General features: G+C 46.2%; 1 protein-coding gene across 4 annotated transcripts in view; it reads left to right on the forward strand.

Annotated features, from left to right (window-relative positions):
* prkcq (protein kinase C, theta) overlaps nt 1-8,498 on the forward strand; it is a 171,339-nt gene extending 162,841 nt beyond the window's left edge. For 3 of the 4 annotated variants that reach the window (XM_078235931.1, XM_078235935.1, XM_078235932.1), the window contains 2 exons: nt 881-1,009; nt 6,331-7,925. In XM_078235931.1, coding sequence (XP_078092057.1) covers nt 881-1,009; nt 6,331-6,483 — 282 coding nt within the window. In that variant the 3' untranslated portion in view covers nt 6,484-7,925. Of the gene's footprint in view, nt 1-880; nt 1,010-6,330 lie in introns of all 4 variants that reach the window. The other variant, XM_078235933.1, reaches the window with a different exon arrangement.
* The last annotated feature ends 9,541 nt before the right edge of the window (nt 8,499-18,039 follow it).

Below are 18,039 nucleotides of genomic sequence, written 5' to 3' on the forward strand. Positions count from 1 at the left end.
CCTCCATACCGGGCAACATCCTGGTAAATCTTTTCTGTACCCTCTCCAAAGCCTCCACATCCTTCTGGTAGTGTGAAAAATAAAATAAACATTTGTATGGTGAAGTGATTTTTTAAAAAGTGTCAGCTAGTAATTTTTTTAAAAAGAACAAATCAAGCCACTGGCTCTGAAGGTTTAATATTGCTGAGTTTAATGTTATTATCTGTGAGTTATGGCTTTTGAGAAAATTCAAACTTGGCCAAACTAATGTATGTTATAAAAACAGAAAATGCTGGATAATTTCAGCAGGTCTGTGAAGAGAAACAGGAGTTAACATTTTGAGTCCAAATGATGCTTCTACATTCTGTAGGAAGAGTCATCCAGACTCAAAATGGTAACTCTGTCTCCGTCTCTCTCCGCAGAAGTTGTCAGGCCTGCTGAGATTTTCCAGCATTTTTGTTTTTGTTTCAGATTTCCAGCATCCGTGGTAATTTGCTTTTATTTGAATGGGTGTTGTAGCTGAAAAGCAGGACCAGGATTCTCCGATGTCACGCACCCCGCCACCAGTGCTAGTGAGAACGGATCATTTGGCACTCAGCCAAAACTTTATTCACTGCAGCGGGACTGGAGAATCCCAGCCACGGACGAGGTTGGAGAATCCCAGCCACAGACGAGATCAGAGAATCCCAGCCGCGGGTGAGGTCGGAGGATCCCAGCCGAGGAATGGGGAGTGGGGTCAGAGAATCCCAGCCGCGAGCGAGGTCGGAGAATCCCAGCCGCGGGTGAGGTCGGAGAATCCCAGCCGTGGGTGAGGTTGGAGAATTCCGGTGTGGGCGTGGTTGGAGAATTCTGGCCTGGGTCTTTTGGAGATCAATTAAGTGAGTCTTTGGGCCTGTTTCAGCTCTTTGTTCGGGAGCCTGAGAGGAGACTTGGTGTCAAAGGAAGCATTCGGCAACATGCCTTTTTCCGAGATATTGACTGGCAGGCTCTGGAAAACCGGGAAGTGGAACCACCTTTCAAACCCACAGTGGTAAGATTGATTAGTTTGATTTGCGTGTTTTTATCTTTCCTATCCACCCAGTTTTATATCAGATTAAGATTTCTTATTGAGTTTTTTTCCTCTTGCACGCATTAGTTTTTTCTATTCATTCGGGGACATGGGCATCGCTGGCTGGCCAGCATTTATTGCCCATCCCTGGTTGCCCTTGTTCACAGGGAAGTTGAGAGTTAACCACATTGCTGTGGCTCTGGAGCCACATGTAGGCCAGACCAGGTAAGGACAACAGGTTTCCTTCCCGAAAGGACATTAATAAACCAGATGGGTTTTTCCTACAATCGACAATGAGGTCATTAGTAGATTCTTAATTCCAGAATTTTTTTAAGGAATTCAAATTCCACCATCTGCCATGGCGGGATTCGAACCCGGGTCTCTGGAATATTAGCTGAGTTTCTGGATTAATAGTCCAGCGATAATACCACTGCGCCTCCCCTGAAGCCTCGTATTACAAAACGTGATTCAGAAGTGTGAGTATTTCTTGACTGCATGTACGGTTTTACAGCAGCCCTTTGTTTCAGTCATCGGTTTATTCAGAAAGCCACGGGCATTGCCGAATGAGCTTACTAAGGAGAGAGAGCATCAGAAAATGGCTGCAACCTGGGAAACAGCAGCTCCTGCTTTTCTCTGCTGTTTGGTCGATGGTTTAAAGGTGGAATGGCAACAGCTGTGCTGGTGCCTAGCTCACAAAGGAGGGGCAGGGAGATGAGATATTTGGGCAGGCATCAAAAAGAGTGCCTATACCATTCAAGAGACCCAACCAAACCCAACCCACCAAGAGTTGTGATGGGGAATCAGAGGCAGTGAGCATTCCAAAGGCCAGTTAATGCTGGGATCACAAACATAAAAACATAGAAACATCGGAGCAAGAGAAGACCCTTTGAGTTCAACTTGTTCCCAATGCGGTCCATTCTGTATCGGACAGACCAAATGCAGACTGAGTGACCGCTTTGCTGAACACTTTCAGTCCATCCGCAAACAGAACCTGTTTTTGCCACTTCAACACACCACCCTGCTCTCCTGTCCACCTTTCTGTCCTTGGCCTGTTGCAATGTTCCAGTGAATCCCAACGCAAACTGGAGGAACAGTACCTCATCTTCCGATTGGGCACTTTACAACCTTCCAGACTGAACATCGAGTTCAACAACTTCAGAGCATGAACTCTCCCCTCCACCTTCACCCCATTTCCATTTATTTTATTCTATTTCATTTCATCTCATTCATCCATTTTACCATCCTTCTTTCTCATTCCATCTTTCCATTCTCCATTCCAACTCTCCTTCTTTCCACCGCACCCCCTTCAGTGCCACATTCCTCAGGCAGTCCTTTAACAATCTGTTCCTCTGTTCTGCTATTCTCGCATTCAGATCACTTAATGGACCTTCTCAGCCTTCTGTATCCTCATTTACATTCCCTTTGTTCAATTCCACACCAATAAACCTCTTGCTGATTCTCTCTGCTCTTGGCTCTGACAAAGAGTCATCCAGATTGGAAGAGTTGGCTCTACTCTCTCCCCTCAGATGCTGTCAGACGTGCTGAGATTTTCCAGCATTTTCTGTTTTTATTTTATCCGCCAGTACTTGTTCAGACCAATCCCACCTTGCAGTCCTTTGAAAGTCAAGCAGCTGGTTAAATACAACTGGGAATAGAGTGAGGAACAGGATGTTGAAAGATATTGTGTGACATTCAGAGGGACAAGTCAGGGCAGATGTATCCGAGTCATGGAGTGATCGTGAAAGGCTGTGAAAAATCAAAGTGTCCGTATTACTGAGAGCATTCTAAAGAATCCATTGATGCATTTCTTCACTTTGAATTGTAATTATAATTGAATATGCGCGAAGTTCTTTAAAATACCAAGAGTAAAATACCAACACCAGGTTAAAGTCCAGCAGGTTATTTGGAATCACAAGCTTTCGGAGCGCTGCCCCTTCATCAGGTGAGCGTCGCTCCGAAAGCTCGTGGTACCAAATAAACCTGTTGGACTTTAACCTGGTGTTGTGAGACTACTTACTGTGCCCACCCCAGTCCAACGCCGGCATCTCCACATCAAGAGTTTTTATAATTGTGGTTAAAATTATTGTATGTACTTCCTCAAAATATCATTTTTGTTAGAGTATTCATTGCTCGTGACCATTCAGCTACTTACCAATGTACCAGATGAAGGAAGTCCAAATTCCACAGTAGTGGATTGAAGGTATAATTTTGAGCTTATTCAGGCCATAAACTCCATTGTGCTTTACATATATCCCACAGACATGGTTCCACGACTATTGCGACTTTGTCTGTGAGATCAATGTAATGCACAGAGGAATCTCCAGACAGAAGTAAGACATCATAATGTAACATAATAAAACCTTCTCCCGGATTAGAATGAATGGAAGACACAGGGCGGAATTTTCCATCCCGCCCGCCACGGAAATCATTAACGGTGACCTTGGGTGGGTTTTTCCAGTCTTGGGGTGAGCATGGCTGGAAAATCCCGCCCAGCATGTTACGCTGCAGTTTTTATGCTATTATTTACATCACTATTGCACTGGGAGTTTATGCTGATCAGGAATGTTTGTACCGAGGATTTCCTCAGTTACATCACTGACTAAACATTCCTCAGTCAGATATAACACAGGCCGAGCACAGTCACGTTCCGTCTTTAATTGAATGAAAGGTTGGAGAAGAGAAGAAGAGAACTTGTGTAAAAACAGTGATACCCGGTTTAGATCACAAGGGCAGTCCTAGTAACATCCTTGTGTTATGCCATCACTCAAGAAAATTTTGAGCAATATTGATACACTCCTGAAAATAGGTTACTCGTTTCACCTCCAGAAATGACCTAAAGCCACCCCAAAACTTTTAACAATGATAGGGCGGCACGGTAGCACAGTGGTAGGGCGGCACGGTAGCACAGTGGTAGGGCGGCACGGTAGCACAGTGGTAGGGCGGCACGGTAGCACAGTGGTGGGGCGGCACGGTAGCACAGTGGTAGGGCGGCACGGTAGCACAGTGGTTAGCACTGCTGCTTCACAGCTCCAGGGTCCCGGGTTCGATTCCCAGCTCGGGTCACTGTCTGTGTGGAGTTTGCACATTCTCCTCGTGTCTGCGTGGGTTTCCTCCAGGTGCTCCGGTTTCCTCCCACAGTCCAAAGATGTGCGGGTTAGGTTGATTGGCCAGGTTAAAAAAAAATAAAAAAAATTGCCCCTTAGAGTCCTGGGATGTGTAGGTTAGAGGGATTAGCGGGTAAAGTATGTGGGGGGGTAGGGCCTGGGTGGGATTGTGGTCGGTGCAGACTCGATGGGCCGAATGGCCTCCTTCTGCACTGTAGGGTTTCTATGACTTTCTATGATAACTAATCCTTATTTCAATGTGTTACTCGGAGCAGCGAGAGGGACAGAGAGAGGGGCAATGAGAGGGGCAGTGAGAGGGGAAGCGAGAGGGGCAGCAAGAGGGGCAGAGAGGGGCAGAGAGGGGAGAGAGAGAGGGGTTGTGAGAGGGGCAGAGAGGGGCAGCAAGAGGAGCAGAGAGAGGGCCAGCGAGCAGAAGACAGCAGGGGTCGGGAGAGGGAAGTGGCGAGTGAGGCAGCGAGAAAAGTATAATAAGAGTAGACTGAGCATTTGCAGTTAGAACATGGGTCTTGACACATGCACAGTAACCGTGCTAAAGTGAAAGTGGAAGTGAAGGCTGGCAGCACCATTCAAGTTCCCTAATTTACAAAACCCACTAAAACTAAAACACATCTATGAGAACATGCTTGAAATGTGGGATATCTGTATTCTATTTGTACATTGGATTCCAAGTCTTGAAGAATGATCCAATTGAAATGCAAGATATAAATGTAGTCTTCTTTCAATATAATGGTCAGTACAAAACGTCAAGTTCCGTGATTCGGCACAATGAGTATTCTGCTGTTTTACTCAATTGCAGTTGCATCTTGACATTAGACCCCAAAGTGGCACTGGCCTTCCCCTCCAGGGTCAACACCAGCAGTGATACTGGCTGTTAAGGAGCAAGTCATGGTAGCAGTACCTAATTATCCCCCACCCTCCCGCCCCGATACATTGGCATCTGGTAGAGTAGGTTCATAATATATCTATATTTTAAAAATTCTTTCCACCAGATTCTGTGGCACTAAGTGATGATGGACACTGCACAAGGCAAAGAAGTCAATGAGGTGGCTGGAAATATAATCAATCCCAATCACCTACTGCTGGCAAGCTCTTGTCTGGTCTGTTTTCCCTTTTTCCAAAACAAAGGCACAAGCTAATAGAAGGAATATGAGTGGAAAAGTTTAAGTTTCACTATTTTACATTGAGGTGTTAAATATATAAGTATAGAACAAAGAACAGTACAGCCACAGGAACAGGTCCTTCGGCCCTCCAAGCCTGCGCCGATCATGATGCCTGCCTAAACTAAAACCGTACGCACTTATGGAGTCCGTATCCTTCCATTCACATCCTACTCATGTATTTGTCTAGTTGCCCCTTAAATGTCACTATCGTACCTGCTCCCACCACCTCACCAGGCAGCACATTCCACACATTCACCGCCCTCTGTATAAAAACCTTGCCTTGTACATCTCCTCTAAACTTTTCCCCATGCATCTTAAACCTATGTCCCCGGTACTTGACTTTTCTACCCTTGGAAAGAGCATCTGACTATCCACTCTGTCCATGCCACTCAATCTTGTAAACCTCTATCAGGTCACCCCTCAACCTCCGTCGTTCCAGTGAGAACAAACCGAGTTTATCCAACCTCTCCTCTTAGCTAATACCTTCCAGACCAGGCAACATCCTAGTGAACCTCTTCTGTACCCTGTCCAAAGCACCCACATCCTTCTGGTAATGTGGCGACCAGAACTGTACACAATATTCCAAATGAGGCCTAACTAAGGTTCTGTACAGCTGCAGCATGACCTGCCAATTTTTATATTCAATGCGCTGACTGATGAAGACAAGCATGCCATATGCCTTCTTGACTACCTTATCCACCTGCATTGTCACTTTCAGTTATCGGTGGACATGTATACCCAGAGCATAAATATATAAAGTAGATAGCCCAGAAAGCAATGAAGATGAATACTGCTATTAATTCAGGAGGGAGCTGGATAGTCACTTGCATAAGGAGCTGTTAAGGGATATGAGAGACGGAGCAGATACATGATATGGATGCATGGTATAAATGGCTGGCAATGGTCTATTTTAAAGTCCCGTATATTCCTATATTTCTAACTAAAGTCCCTCATGTAATCAGCTATTGCTGAGAGAGCTGCCTAATTCTCAAATGCTTTCAATGCTTTTATTTAACAGAAATCAGCAAGTGACTGCAGCAACTTTGACAAGGAATTCTTGAATGAGAAACCCAGGCTCTCCTGTGCAGACAGAACCCTCATCAACAGCATGGACCAAAACATGTTCAACAATTTCTCATTCACAAACCCCAAAATGGACAGAATACTTTGATGAAGAAAAAAAGTGTCGGGTTATAAAGTTTCTTACCTCTGTAACACTGAAGAATCCAATGCTTTGCATTCACCCGTGACGGCAGCCTGGTGGTTGCTAAGTTCTATGTAAAAACATGTGGCATGAAAAATACCTGTCATGTTAGTTACTTACACCAGAATGTTCCTGGATATCCGTGTTGAAAATCATTGCGTGAGAACATCCATAGCTTCCAAGAAGAGATCCTAATTTTATGCGAACTGGAAAGACAAGGCAGATGTGCCTAAACTTGAAGTTTGTAATCTGTGAGTGTAATTATTGGAGCGTCGAGACCAACACTGCATGTGGAAACATTTAGCGTTTGATTAAGTGTTTTTAAGAGTATTCATTCTGATGCAAATTGCTACTGAGCAAGAATGCAAATAATTGCTGTGTCTTGGGAAGTATTTTGTTTTTCAGTTGTGTGCGCGTGATGACACTTCATTCTGAATTCTGACGGGGTTTGCACTGAATGGACTCAGGGCTGATTGAAAGAATTCACAAACTCATTCCTGTCCAAACTCACAGCCTCGAGAGCAAAGCACCCACATCTCTTTGACAAACTGCGGCACTATTTAATAATTGCCATTTTCTACAAATCAGACCACTGCAGGTGGTGGAATTGCTGCCTAATTTAAACCAGGAAATCCAAAATGTGGGTGAATTCCACCCATTTCCCCCACAAGCAGTAAATCACACTGTTCCTTTCCTGATGGGAGTGAATGTTTGGCCTTTAGCATCAATGGTGGGCGACATCAAATCGTAGCTTGACTTACAAAGATGAGTGAAGAAAATGGGACAAAGTGTTCGACAAATTGGCGAGATTTTAATATCCTCTTCGCAGTTGCATGGTTAAGGTTTCACAAGCTGCTGAAAGTCAGCTTCCTCTAACTCGCTGTTGTGCGTCAGGCCAAGTGATTTACGTGCAAGATTGCCTTCTATCCTCAAGGTTAGCAGATCAGCACTGTTGTAACTCGCCACCATGGTTCTATTAACTACATCCAGTGTTGGCCTGGTGAGGCCAATAAGCCTGCGACTTGAAGAAGATCCAATTTTTTTTTGCGTTACGGCACAGGTGATATTGGACAAAACCAACATGCTTCCATGAATTTCGGAAAGGCACAGCTGAAATGTGTCAGGAACATCAACAGTGTGATATTGGCGCCAAATCTCCAAAATTATCAGACAATTTAGATTAATCACACACCAGAAACATGGAGAATTGGAGAATAAGCAGGACCCGAACTGAACAACTGAAGGAAACTTGCATGTATTGGACGGTTGTGTCATCGTGAAAGTAGGGATGAAATGTATGGCCATTTGTAAAGGTTCAATTCCTTAGGAATTTAGGTGGGAGATCCCAATAAAAAGGGGCAACATAACTCCAAGTCATGACTTAGGTAGCGATCTCGCCTGGAACCTATAACATTTCTCTGTTGTAACTTTTTCCACTTTATTTAATCAATACTCTGGACACTTTGGTCAGGATTCTCTGATTTCGTTCACCCCGCCACCGCTACCAGTAAGAATGGGGAATTTGGTGCTCAGCCAAAACCCCATTCGCTGCAGCGGGACTGGAGAACCCCAGCCGCGGGCGATGACAGAGAATTTTGGCCTTTGTCTCTGAGTTTTCACCTAAGCTCAAGTACAATGTTACCCAACATCCCTCGCTCCTGCTGCACATCCTCATGATGGTGAAATCAGGTTTTAGTGCACTCTGGGTGGGATTTTACTGCCTTGCTCGAGCGAGACCTGAAATTCCCGCCTGAGGTCAACCGAGATTTCCATTGTCGGACCCTCGCCCGCTCCAATTCTGGGCGGGTGAGGTGGTAGAGTTCCAGCCACTGAGTCAATCTCTCCCAGGGCCTCATAACAATGGCAATCCTTACTTGTCCCCAGTCTTTCCTTAGCCTGTTTGTCTGCCTTGTCTCCTGGCCTCTTCCTTTCAACATTACCATTGTCCTGCACCTTTTGGCTTCCAAGAAAAAGTGAATGGTATTTTTGTGCGGCATTACCTCATTACAAATTATACCGGACACTGCTATTACATACGGAGCAACCTGAGTGGAGATGTTACTTAGTTTGTTACTGAATGAACTGTGTATTTTTATTACTACGAAGGCTAGTTTTGCATTATACATTAGCCTCTCAATGCCTACACTAACCCTGCAATCCTCCCCATTACTTTCCACACCCTTGATGCTTGTCGTTCAAATACTTCACTCACCCAAATGCACTTGAAGCAGATTGGATTCTGAAGTCCTAGCATGTTGTTGTGCAGATCGAGATTTCCTGTTGCTTCTTTACATTTGGGCACTACCCTGTGTTCGCTGGCCTCGACTCTGTGACTGTCAAGGTCGAACCGTGAGGTGCAGAGATCAAGGCCCTTTGTAACCAAAATCTTGACCTCAGCTCCAACTGTGTAAAACAGTGCAAGGCCAATTGGGGGGGGGGTGTGCTGGAATATTCCGTCAATATTGAGTGTGACCAGGATGAGCCTTGGCTTTATGAGTTAGTGTAACCTGGAATGCAACACTCAAAGGGCAATGAAAGCACTCACTTGCAACTATCAACCTTAAATACTTGAAAAGGACACGGTGGCACAGTGGTTAGCACTGCTGCCCCACAGCGCCAGGGACCCGGATTCGATTCCCGGCTCGGGTCGCTGTCTGTGTGGAGTCTGCACATTCTCCCCGTGTCTGCGTGGGTTTCTTCCGGGTGCTCCGGTTTCCTCCCACACTCCAAAGATGTGCAGGTTGGGTGGATTGGTCATGCCAAATTGACCATTAGTATCCCAAGATGTATAGGTTAGGGGGAGTAGGGGTTACGGGGATCGGCAGGGCATTTGGGGGAGTGGACCTCTTTCAGTATCTGAGTTGGTGGTTTAGCGGTTAGGATTCGGCGCTTTCACCGCCGCGGCCCGGGTTTTGTTCCCGGTCACAGAATGGACATTTATGGGCGGCACGGTGGCACAGTGGTCAGCACTGCTGCCTCACAGCACCAGGGACCCGGGTTCAATTCCGGCCTCAGGTCACTGTCTGTACGGAGTTTGCACATTCTCCCCGTATCTGCGTGGGTTTCCGCCAGGTGCTATGGTTTCCTCCCACAATCCAAAGATGTGCGAGTTAGGTGGATTGGCCATGCTAAATTACCCCTTAGTGTCAGGGGGACTAGCTAGGGTAAATGCATGGGTTATGGGGATTGGGCCTGGGTGGGATTGTGGTCGGTGCAGACTCGATGGGCCGAATGGCCTCCTTCTGCACTGTCAGGATTCTATGAGACATTTGCAGGGTTATAAGGAGAGAGTGGTGGATCGGGGCTAACTGGAGGGCTCGTTCAGGGAGCCAGCACCTACTGGATGAGGCGAATGGCCTCGTTTGCAGCATGATTCGATGGTGCCCATTTCCATCCCCAAAGTAAATCAGCTGCTGACATGAGACAAGGCACTGAACAGGAAGTCGGGCCCAAATATTTCACAACTTGGAGAGAGAAAACTGGAAAATGAAAAGAAAAGACAGAAAAAACCTGATATTTATGTTTAACGAATTCAAATATTTTAATGGCAGACTGAAAATGTTGTGTGGGTCGCAGAATTAACCCTTCACCCAACCCACTCCCCATCCAGAAATTGAATTTTCTTCATTTTTAGATATTAATGCGACAGCTTCTGAATGCCAATAATTATTTTACTTTTGTTTACACAAAAATTAAACCGAGGTGCAATCCATAACATTTTCCTCCCGATAAGATATTCCGTGAATTAAGCCCAGGTAAAATTGGTTTGGTTTGACTGGAATCGCAGCAGATCATGAAACATTTTAAGTAAGGTACGGGACGAAGAGGTAACCAAGGAGATTGTTGGTCTGAATGTTTCCACGTTGTTTCACTTGGCCAGCTAATGGGAGATCGAAGGATTCTAGGGGGTTATGCATTATATATTAAGTGATTCTCTTTAAATATATGGGGTCTCTACTTGAAATGGGCAGAATATTACCGTACCTGCTGTGGTTGCCTTTGTCAAAGTACATGTGATGTGCACTGCAGGATTGTACGGATTCTGAGATATTGGAAGATAGTGTTCCAACTATCAGCAAATTTTTGAAAATGAGTTGGAGGGGTATTTGGCCACACAATCATAGGTGTATAAGGAGTATAGTAGGGGCTGCTTCAGTAATGTAGGAAAGACAGCAGCCATTTAAAAAAAAATTTAAAAAGGGGGCAGCACGATGGCACAGTGGTTAACACTGTTGCCTCACAGCGCCAGGGTCCCAGGTTCAATTCCAGCCTCGGATCACTGTCTGTGTGAAGTTTGCACTTTCTCCCCGTGTCTGCGTGGGTTTCCTCCGGGTGCTCCGGTTTCCTCCCACAGTCCAAAGATGTGCAGGTTAGGTGGATTGGCCATGCTAAATTGACCCTTAATGTCAGGGGGACTAGCAGGGTAAATGCATTGGGTTATGGGAATAGGGCCTGGTGGGATTGTGGTCGATGCAGGCTCGATGGGCCGAATGGCCTCCTTCTGCACTGTAGGGATTCGATGATTCTAACTCACCACTATTCAGAATTTCGGCAAGCACGTTAGGATAGGGGACATTTTGCTTGGGTTCATGAAAAATTGATGTCCAATGCTGGAGGCACTTGAGGTGGAAATTTTTTACAAACATTGGCACCACAGTCAAAGTTAAATATTAAAACGTGGTGAAATCTAGATACACAGTGAGTTGTAGCAGTCCCCTTAGTCTCTGGGAGCTGAGGTGGGGGCAGGGCCTGAGGTAAAGCTGGAAGCCTCCGCTACAATAACCTAAGTTTCTGGAATTTCAATTTGTTTTGTAGCAGGTTCAAAGTTCATAGCATAAAGCGACCTATCTTTTGGCACACACACAGCATTAAACTCTACAGGGAGGGGTCAGGGGGGGGAATATTCCCGTCCCGCCTGCCACGGGAATCGTAACGGGTGGGGAGGGGGGGGGCAGACCATGCAAAGGTCTGTTGACCATGGGGGTGGGATTTTCCGGTGTTGGGGGCGAGCGCAGCCGGAAAATCCCGCCCTACATCCGGCCTGATATTTCTTAGCCAGGGAGCGCTTGTGGCTGACACTAGGTGCCAACAGTAGAAAGATGCCCCCCAATCTCAGTGCTGACATCTTGCACACCCATAACATGCATCTAAATTCATCCCAATAATGAAATAAGTGAATCGATGTTCAACGTTAAGATGGATATAGCAAAATGTCAGTGTTTAATTACCTCATGAATCTACCTGTAAAATAAAATAGTGTTGTATAATGATTAGAATGCCTACCTGTGTTTTCCTGATTTGTGATGTTGAAGCACCGTTGTTGTAACACAGACTTCCTTACATCCCTTCCAAACAAACCTCACCCTTAAACTTGCATTTGCAAAGAATTTGCAAGCTATCTGAATAGCTGTGGTATTCTGACTGTCGAGGTTAATGTTGCGAGCACAGGTGTCACATTATAACGGGCGGCACAGTGGTTAGCACTGCTGCCTCACAGCGCCAGGGACCCAGGTTCGATTCCCGGCTTGGGTCACTGTCTGTGCGGAGTCTGCACGTTCTCCCCGTGTCTGCGTGGGTTTCCTCCGGGTGCTCCGGTTTCCTCCCACAGTCCGAAAGATGTTCCGGTTAGGTGCATTGGCCGTGCTAAATTCTCCCTCAGTGTACCCGAACAGGAGTCAGAATGTGGCGACTCAAGGATTTTCACAGTACCTTCATTGCAGTGTCAATGTAAGTCTACTTGTGACTAATAAATAAATAAGCTTTAAAAATAAATAACAACAACTTGTATTTGTATTGCACCCTTCCCCAGGGATATCACGGAAGTGTGAGCGCAAGATTCTTTTGGCGATCAGTTGGAACGTTTGGCTGTTTCCTCTCGTGGGGGAATATAGAACTAGGGGACAGAGTTTAAAAATAAGAGAATTCCCATTTAATATGGAGATGTGGAAGAGTTTCTCAGAGGGTCGTTAGTGTTTGGAATCCACTTCCTGAGTGAGTGGTGGAGGCTGCTTCATTGAATATCTATAAGGAAGAATTCATCAGATTTTTGGCGACAGGACAGTCCAGATCATAGGGAGACCAGCAGAAAAGTGAAGTTAAGGATATAATTATATCAGCCAAGGTCTTATTGAATGGTGGAATATACTTGAGGGGCCGAATGGCCTATACCTTCTCCAATTTATTATGATCTTACGTTGAACATTAACATTGATGAAGAAACAGTCCAGTTGCCACTGGCTACCTTGGGTTTTGGGAAGCTAGTGAGTCATTATACACTGTACAAACAACTTCATTCAAGAATCATAGAATCCCTACAGAGCAGAAGGAGGCCATTCTGCTCATCGAGCCTGCACTGACAACAATCCCATCCAGGTCCCATCCCCGTAACTCCACTCCCTGTCCCCCTGCTCCTAAGAGGGCAAGTTAGGGGCGGCACGGTAGCACAGTGGTTAGCACTGCTGCTTCACAGCTCCAGGGACCTGGGTTCGATTCCCGGCTTGGGTCACTGTCTGTGTGGAGTTTGCACATTCTCTTCGTGTCTGCGTGTGTTTCCTCCGGGTGCTCCGGTTTCCTCCCACAGTCCAAAGATGTGCGGGTTAGGTTGATTGGCCATGCTAAAAATTGCCCTTAGTGTCCTGAGATGCGCAGGTTAGAGGGACTAGCGGTTAAATATGTGGGGATATGGGGGTAGGGCCTGGGTGGGATTGTGGTCAGTGCAGACTCGATGGGCCGAATGGCCTCTTTCTGTACTGTAGGGTTTCTATGATTTCTATGCATCGCCAATCCACCTAACCTTCACATCTTGGGGGCCATTTAGCATGGCCAATCCACTCAAAGAGAACAAAGAACAGTACAGCACAGGAAACAGGCCCTTCGGCCCTCCAAGCCTGTGCCGCTCCTTGGTCCAACTAGACCAACCGTTTGTATCCCTCCATTCCCAGGCTGCTCATGTGACTATCCAGGTAAGTCTTAAATGATGTCAGCGTGCCTGCCTCAACCACCCTACTTGGCAGCGCATTCCAGGCCCCCACCACCCTCTGTGTAAAAAACATCCCTCTAATATCTGAGTTATACTTCGCCCCTCTCACCTTGAGCCCGTGACCCCTTGTGAACGTCACTTCTGATCTAGGAAAAAGCTTCCCACCGTTCACCCTATCTATCCCCTTCATAATCTTGTACACCTCTATTAGATCTCCCCTCATTCTCCGTCTTTCCAGGGAGAACAACCCCAGTTTACCCAATCTCTCCTCATAGCTAAGACCCTCCATACCAGGCAACATCCTGGTAAACCTTCTCTGCACTCTCTCTAACGCCTCCATGTCCTTCTGGTAGTGCGGCGACCAGAACTGGACGCAGTACTCCAAATGTGGCCTAACCAGCATTCTATACAGCTGCATCATCAGACTCCAGCTTTTATACTCTATACCCCGTCCTATAAAGGCAAGCATACCATATGCCTTCTTCACCACCTTCTCCACCTGTGTTGCCACCTTCAAGGATTTGTGGACTTGTACACCTAGGTCCCTCTGTGTTTCTATACTCCTGATGACTCTGCCATTTATTGTATAACTCCTCCCTACATTATTTCTTCCAAAATGCATCACTTCGCATTTATCCGGATTAAACTCCATCTGCCACCTCTCCGCCCAATTTTCCAGCCTATCTATATCCTGCTGTATTGCCCGACAATGCTTTTCGCTATCCGCAAGTCCAGCCATCTTCGTGTCATCCGCAAACTTGCTGATTCCACCAGTTACACCTTCTTCCAAATCATTTATATATATCACAAATAGCAGAGGTCCCAGTACAGAGCCCAGCGGAACACCACTGGTCACAGACCTCCAGCCGGAAAAAGACCCTTCGACCACTACCCTCTGTCTCCTATGGCCAAGCCAGTTCTTCACCCATCTAGCCACTTCTCCTTGTATCCCATGAGCCTTAACCTGCCATGTGGGACTTTGTCAAATGCCTTACTGAAATCCATATAGACGACATCCACGGCCCTTCCTTCATCAACCGTTTTTGTCACTTCCTCAAAAAACTCCACCAAATTTGTAAGGCACGACCTCCCTCTTACAAAACCATGCTGTCTGTCACTAATGAGATTGCTCCTTTCTAAATGCACATACATCCTGTCTCTAAGAATCCTCTCCAACAACTTCCCTACCACGGACGTCAAGCTCACCGGCCTATAATTTCCTGGGTTATCCCTGCTACCCTTCTTAAACAACGGGACCACATTCGCTATCCTCCAATCCTCAGGGACCTCACCCATGTCCAAAGAAGCGACAAAGATTTCCGTCAGAGGCCCAGCAATTTCATCTCTCGTCTCCCTGAGCAGTCGAGGATAGATGCCATCAGGCCCTGGGGCTTTGTCAGTTTTAATGTTCCCTAAAAAACCTAACACTCAACCTGTATATCTTTGGACTGTGGGAGGAAACTGGAGCACCCGGAGGAAACGCATGCAAACACGGGGAGAACGTGCAAACTCCACGCAGACAGTGACCCAAGTCGGGAATCGAACCCGGGTCCCTGGTGCTGTGAGGCAGCAGTGCTACCCACTGTGCCACCGTGACACTACCAGAAAGAGGTGGAAGCTTTGGAGAGAGTGCAAAGAAGATTCACCAGGATGTTGCCTGGTCTCGAGGGTGTTGGCTATGAGGAGAGGTTGAATAAATTAGGATTATTTTCCCTGGAAAGATGGAGGCTGAGGGGAGACCTGAAAGAGGTTGACAAAATTATGAGAGGCATAGATAGGATGGATAGTCAGAGGCTTTTTCCCAGGATGGACCCCCTGCAAGGCCAATCCTCATCTCCCAGGAGGCACAGGTTCAAGGTGAGAGGGGGAAGTTTAAGGGAGATGTGTGGGGGAAGTTTTTTACGCAGAGAGTGGTGGGTGCCTGGAACGCGCTGCCAGAGGAGGTGGTGGAAGCAGGCACATTAGCAACAGTTAAGAGGCATCTGGATGGGTACAGGAATAGGGAGGGAATAGAGGGATAGGGCCCGAGTAAGGGTGGAAGGTTATTTTCAGTTTAGTTAGGGCATCATGATCGGCACCGGCTTGGAGGGGTGAAGGGCCTGTTCCTGCGCTGTACTTTTCTTTGTTCGTTGAGGAGAGAGGGAAGAAATCCCAAACTGTAGTGTTTTTGTGCAATTACCTGAGGGACTAACATCAGGAATTACATGCTGCAGAGAGGTTTTTGAGGCACAAATGATTTTCGACCTTGGCTGAGAAACTATGCTGGTTTATTCCGATCCATATGCAGAGAAAGGCACGTCAATACAAATAATTGATTAACTTATCAATTATTTGTGACTTGTGCACGAGAGAGAGAGGAAAGCAAACCAACAGTTAGATTTGATTACTCTTTTTGGATGCTTTTAGAAGGACATATTTTTAAATCAACAATGACTCCAACTGAGGCCATTTACCTTTTGTTAAGGATTTAGATTGCTCGTTATTGATGAGTCAAACTGGTTCTCGAGTTCCTGTTGGTCTCTGTGGCCAGTGTCTGACTTAATTGTAACATCTTGCTCTGAATCCTAACACGTCAAAACGAAACCCAGCTGCCTCAATTCGACAAGCGGTTTCAACTTACACTGACTGAAGTTTGGAGCGGGCCTAAACTTCACAATAGAGTTTTTCCAAGGAGCCTTAATCCTTTGGGCGGCACGGTGGCACAGTGGTTAGCACTGCTGCCTCACAGCGCCAGGGACTCGAGTTCGATTCCGGCCCAGGGTCACTGTCTGTGTGGAGTTTGCACGTTCTCCCCGTGTCTGCGTGGGTATCCTCCGGGTGCTCCGGTTTCCTCCCACAGTCCAAAGATGTGCGGGTTAGGTTGATTGGCCATGCTAAATTAACATTAGTGTCGGGGAGATTAGCAAGATAAATGTGAGGGATTACAGGAATAGGGCCTGAGTGGGATTGTGGTCGATGCAGGCTCGATGGGCTGAATGGCCTCCTTCTGCACTGTAGGGACTCTATGATTTACCCAAACAATTGCTCCAGCAGCCTATGTGTGTCACAACCAAGTCTTATGGTCAGAAATTGACTGAAAGTGGACTCATATCATGAAGATTCTCATTAGTAAAGGCACAAGTCTACACAGGAATACATGAATATCTCAACAGAACTAAATGTGTACGCCGGTGTGTAATGCAATAATCACACTGATTTGGAAATAATAAGTGACAAACTGCATTTGGCTCCTTACACATCCTAATGAAAGATTAGAATATAATGAGAAATAAGCAATCTTCAGATTCTCGCAATGTCTTAGTAATATTAACGGAACAGATTGTATAATGACAAGAATCATCAAATTGACATTTATCCAGCTGCTATCCGTGAATGTTAAATCCTATTTAAATCTCTCCCCAAGTGTCTCAGTTATTTTTGGCCAGTTTTCATTTGCCTTTCCTTTCTTCCTTTAAGAAGGAAATTTCACAACGTTCTGTTTCTTTTTAATTCTAATTGCCCTTGAGAAGGTGGTGGTGAACTGCCTTCTTGAACCGCTGCAGTCCATGTGGTGTAGGTACACCCACAGTGCTGTTAGGGAGGGAGTTCCAGGATTCTGACACAGTGAAGGAACAGCCGATATATTTCCAAGTCACAGTAAGAAGTCTCACAACACCAGGTTAAAGTCCAACAGGTTTATTTGGTAGCACAAGTTTTCAGAGCACTGCCCCTTCATCAGGTGAGCTGGTATTGGTTAACCTAGTGTTGTGAGACTTCTTACTGCACCTACTGAGTCCAATGCCGGCATCTCCACATCATTTCCAAGTCAGGTTGTGAGTGACTTGGAGGGGAACTTGCAGGTGGTGGTGTTCCCATGTGTCTGCTGCCCTTGTCCTTCTAGATGGAAGTGGTCACAGATTTGGAAGCAGCTGTTGAAGGAGCCTTGGTGAGTTCCTGCAGTGCATCTTGTAGATGGCACACACTACTGCCACTGTGCATCGCTGGTGGAGGGGGTGAATGTTGGAACTGGTGGAAGGAATTGCCATCAATCGAGCTGCTTTGTCCTGGATGGTGTTTTGCTACTTGAGTGTTGTTGGAGCTGCACCCATCCAGGCAAGTGGGGAGTATTCCATCACACTCCTGACTTGTGCCTTGCAGATGATGGACAGGCTTTGGGGAGTCAGGAGGTGAGTTACTCACTGCAGGACTCTGAGCCTCTCTGCTCTTGTAGTATTTAAATAGCTGTGTTTTATATAGTTCCGTTTCTGGTCAATGCTAACCCCCAGAATGTTGATAGTGGAGATTCAGCAAGAGACAATAGTTGGATCCTCTCTTGTTGGAGACACTCATTACCTGGCATTTGTGTGGTACAAATGTTACTTGCCACTTATCAGCCCAAGACTGGATACTGTCCTGCTCTTACGGCATTGGAACATGGACTGTTTCAGTATCTGAGGAGTCGCGAGTGGTGCTGAGCATTGTGCAGTCATCAGGGAACATCCTCACTTCTGACCTTACGATGGAAGGAAGGTCATTGATGAAGCAGCTGAAGATGGATGGGTCTA

The sequence above is a fragment of the Mustelus asterias genome, chromosome 19 (genome assembly GCF_964213995.1).
Source record: "Mustelus asterias chromosome 19, sMusAst1.hap1.1, whole genome shotgun sequence".
Taxonomy (NCBI): domain Eukaryota; kingdom Metazoa; phylum Chordata; class Chondrichthyes; order Carcharhiniformes; family Triakidae; genus Mustelus; species Mustelus asterias.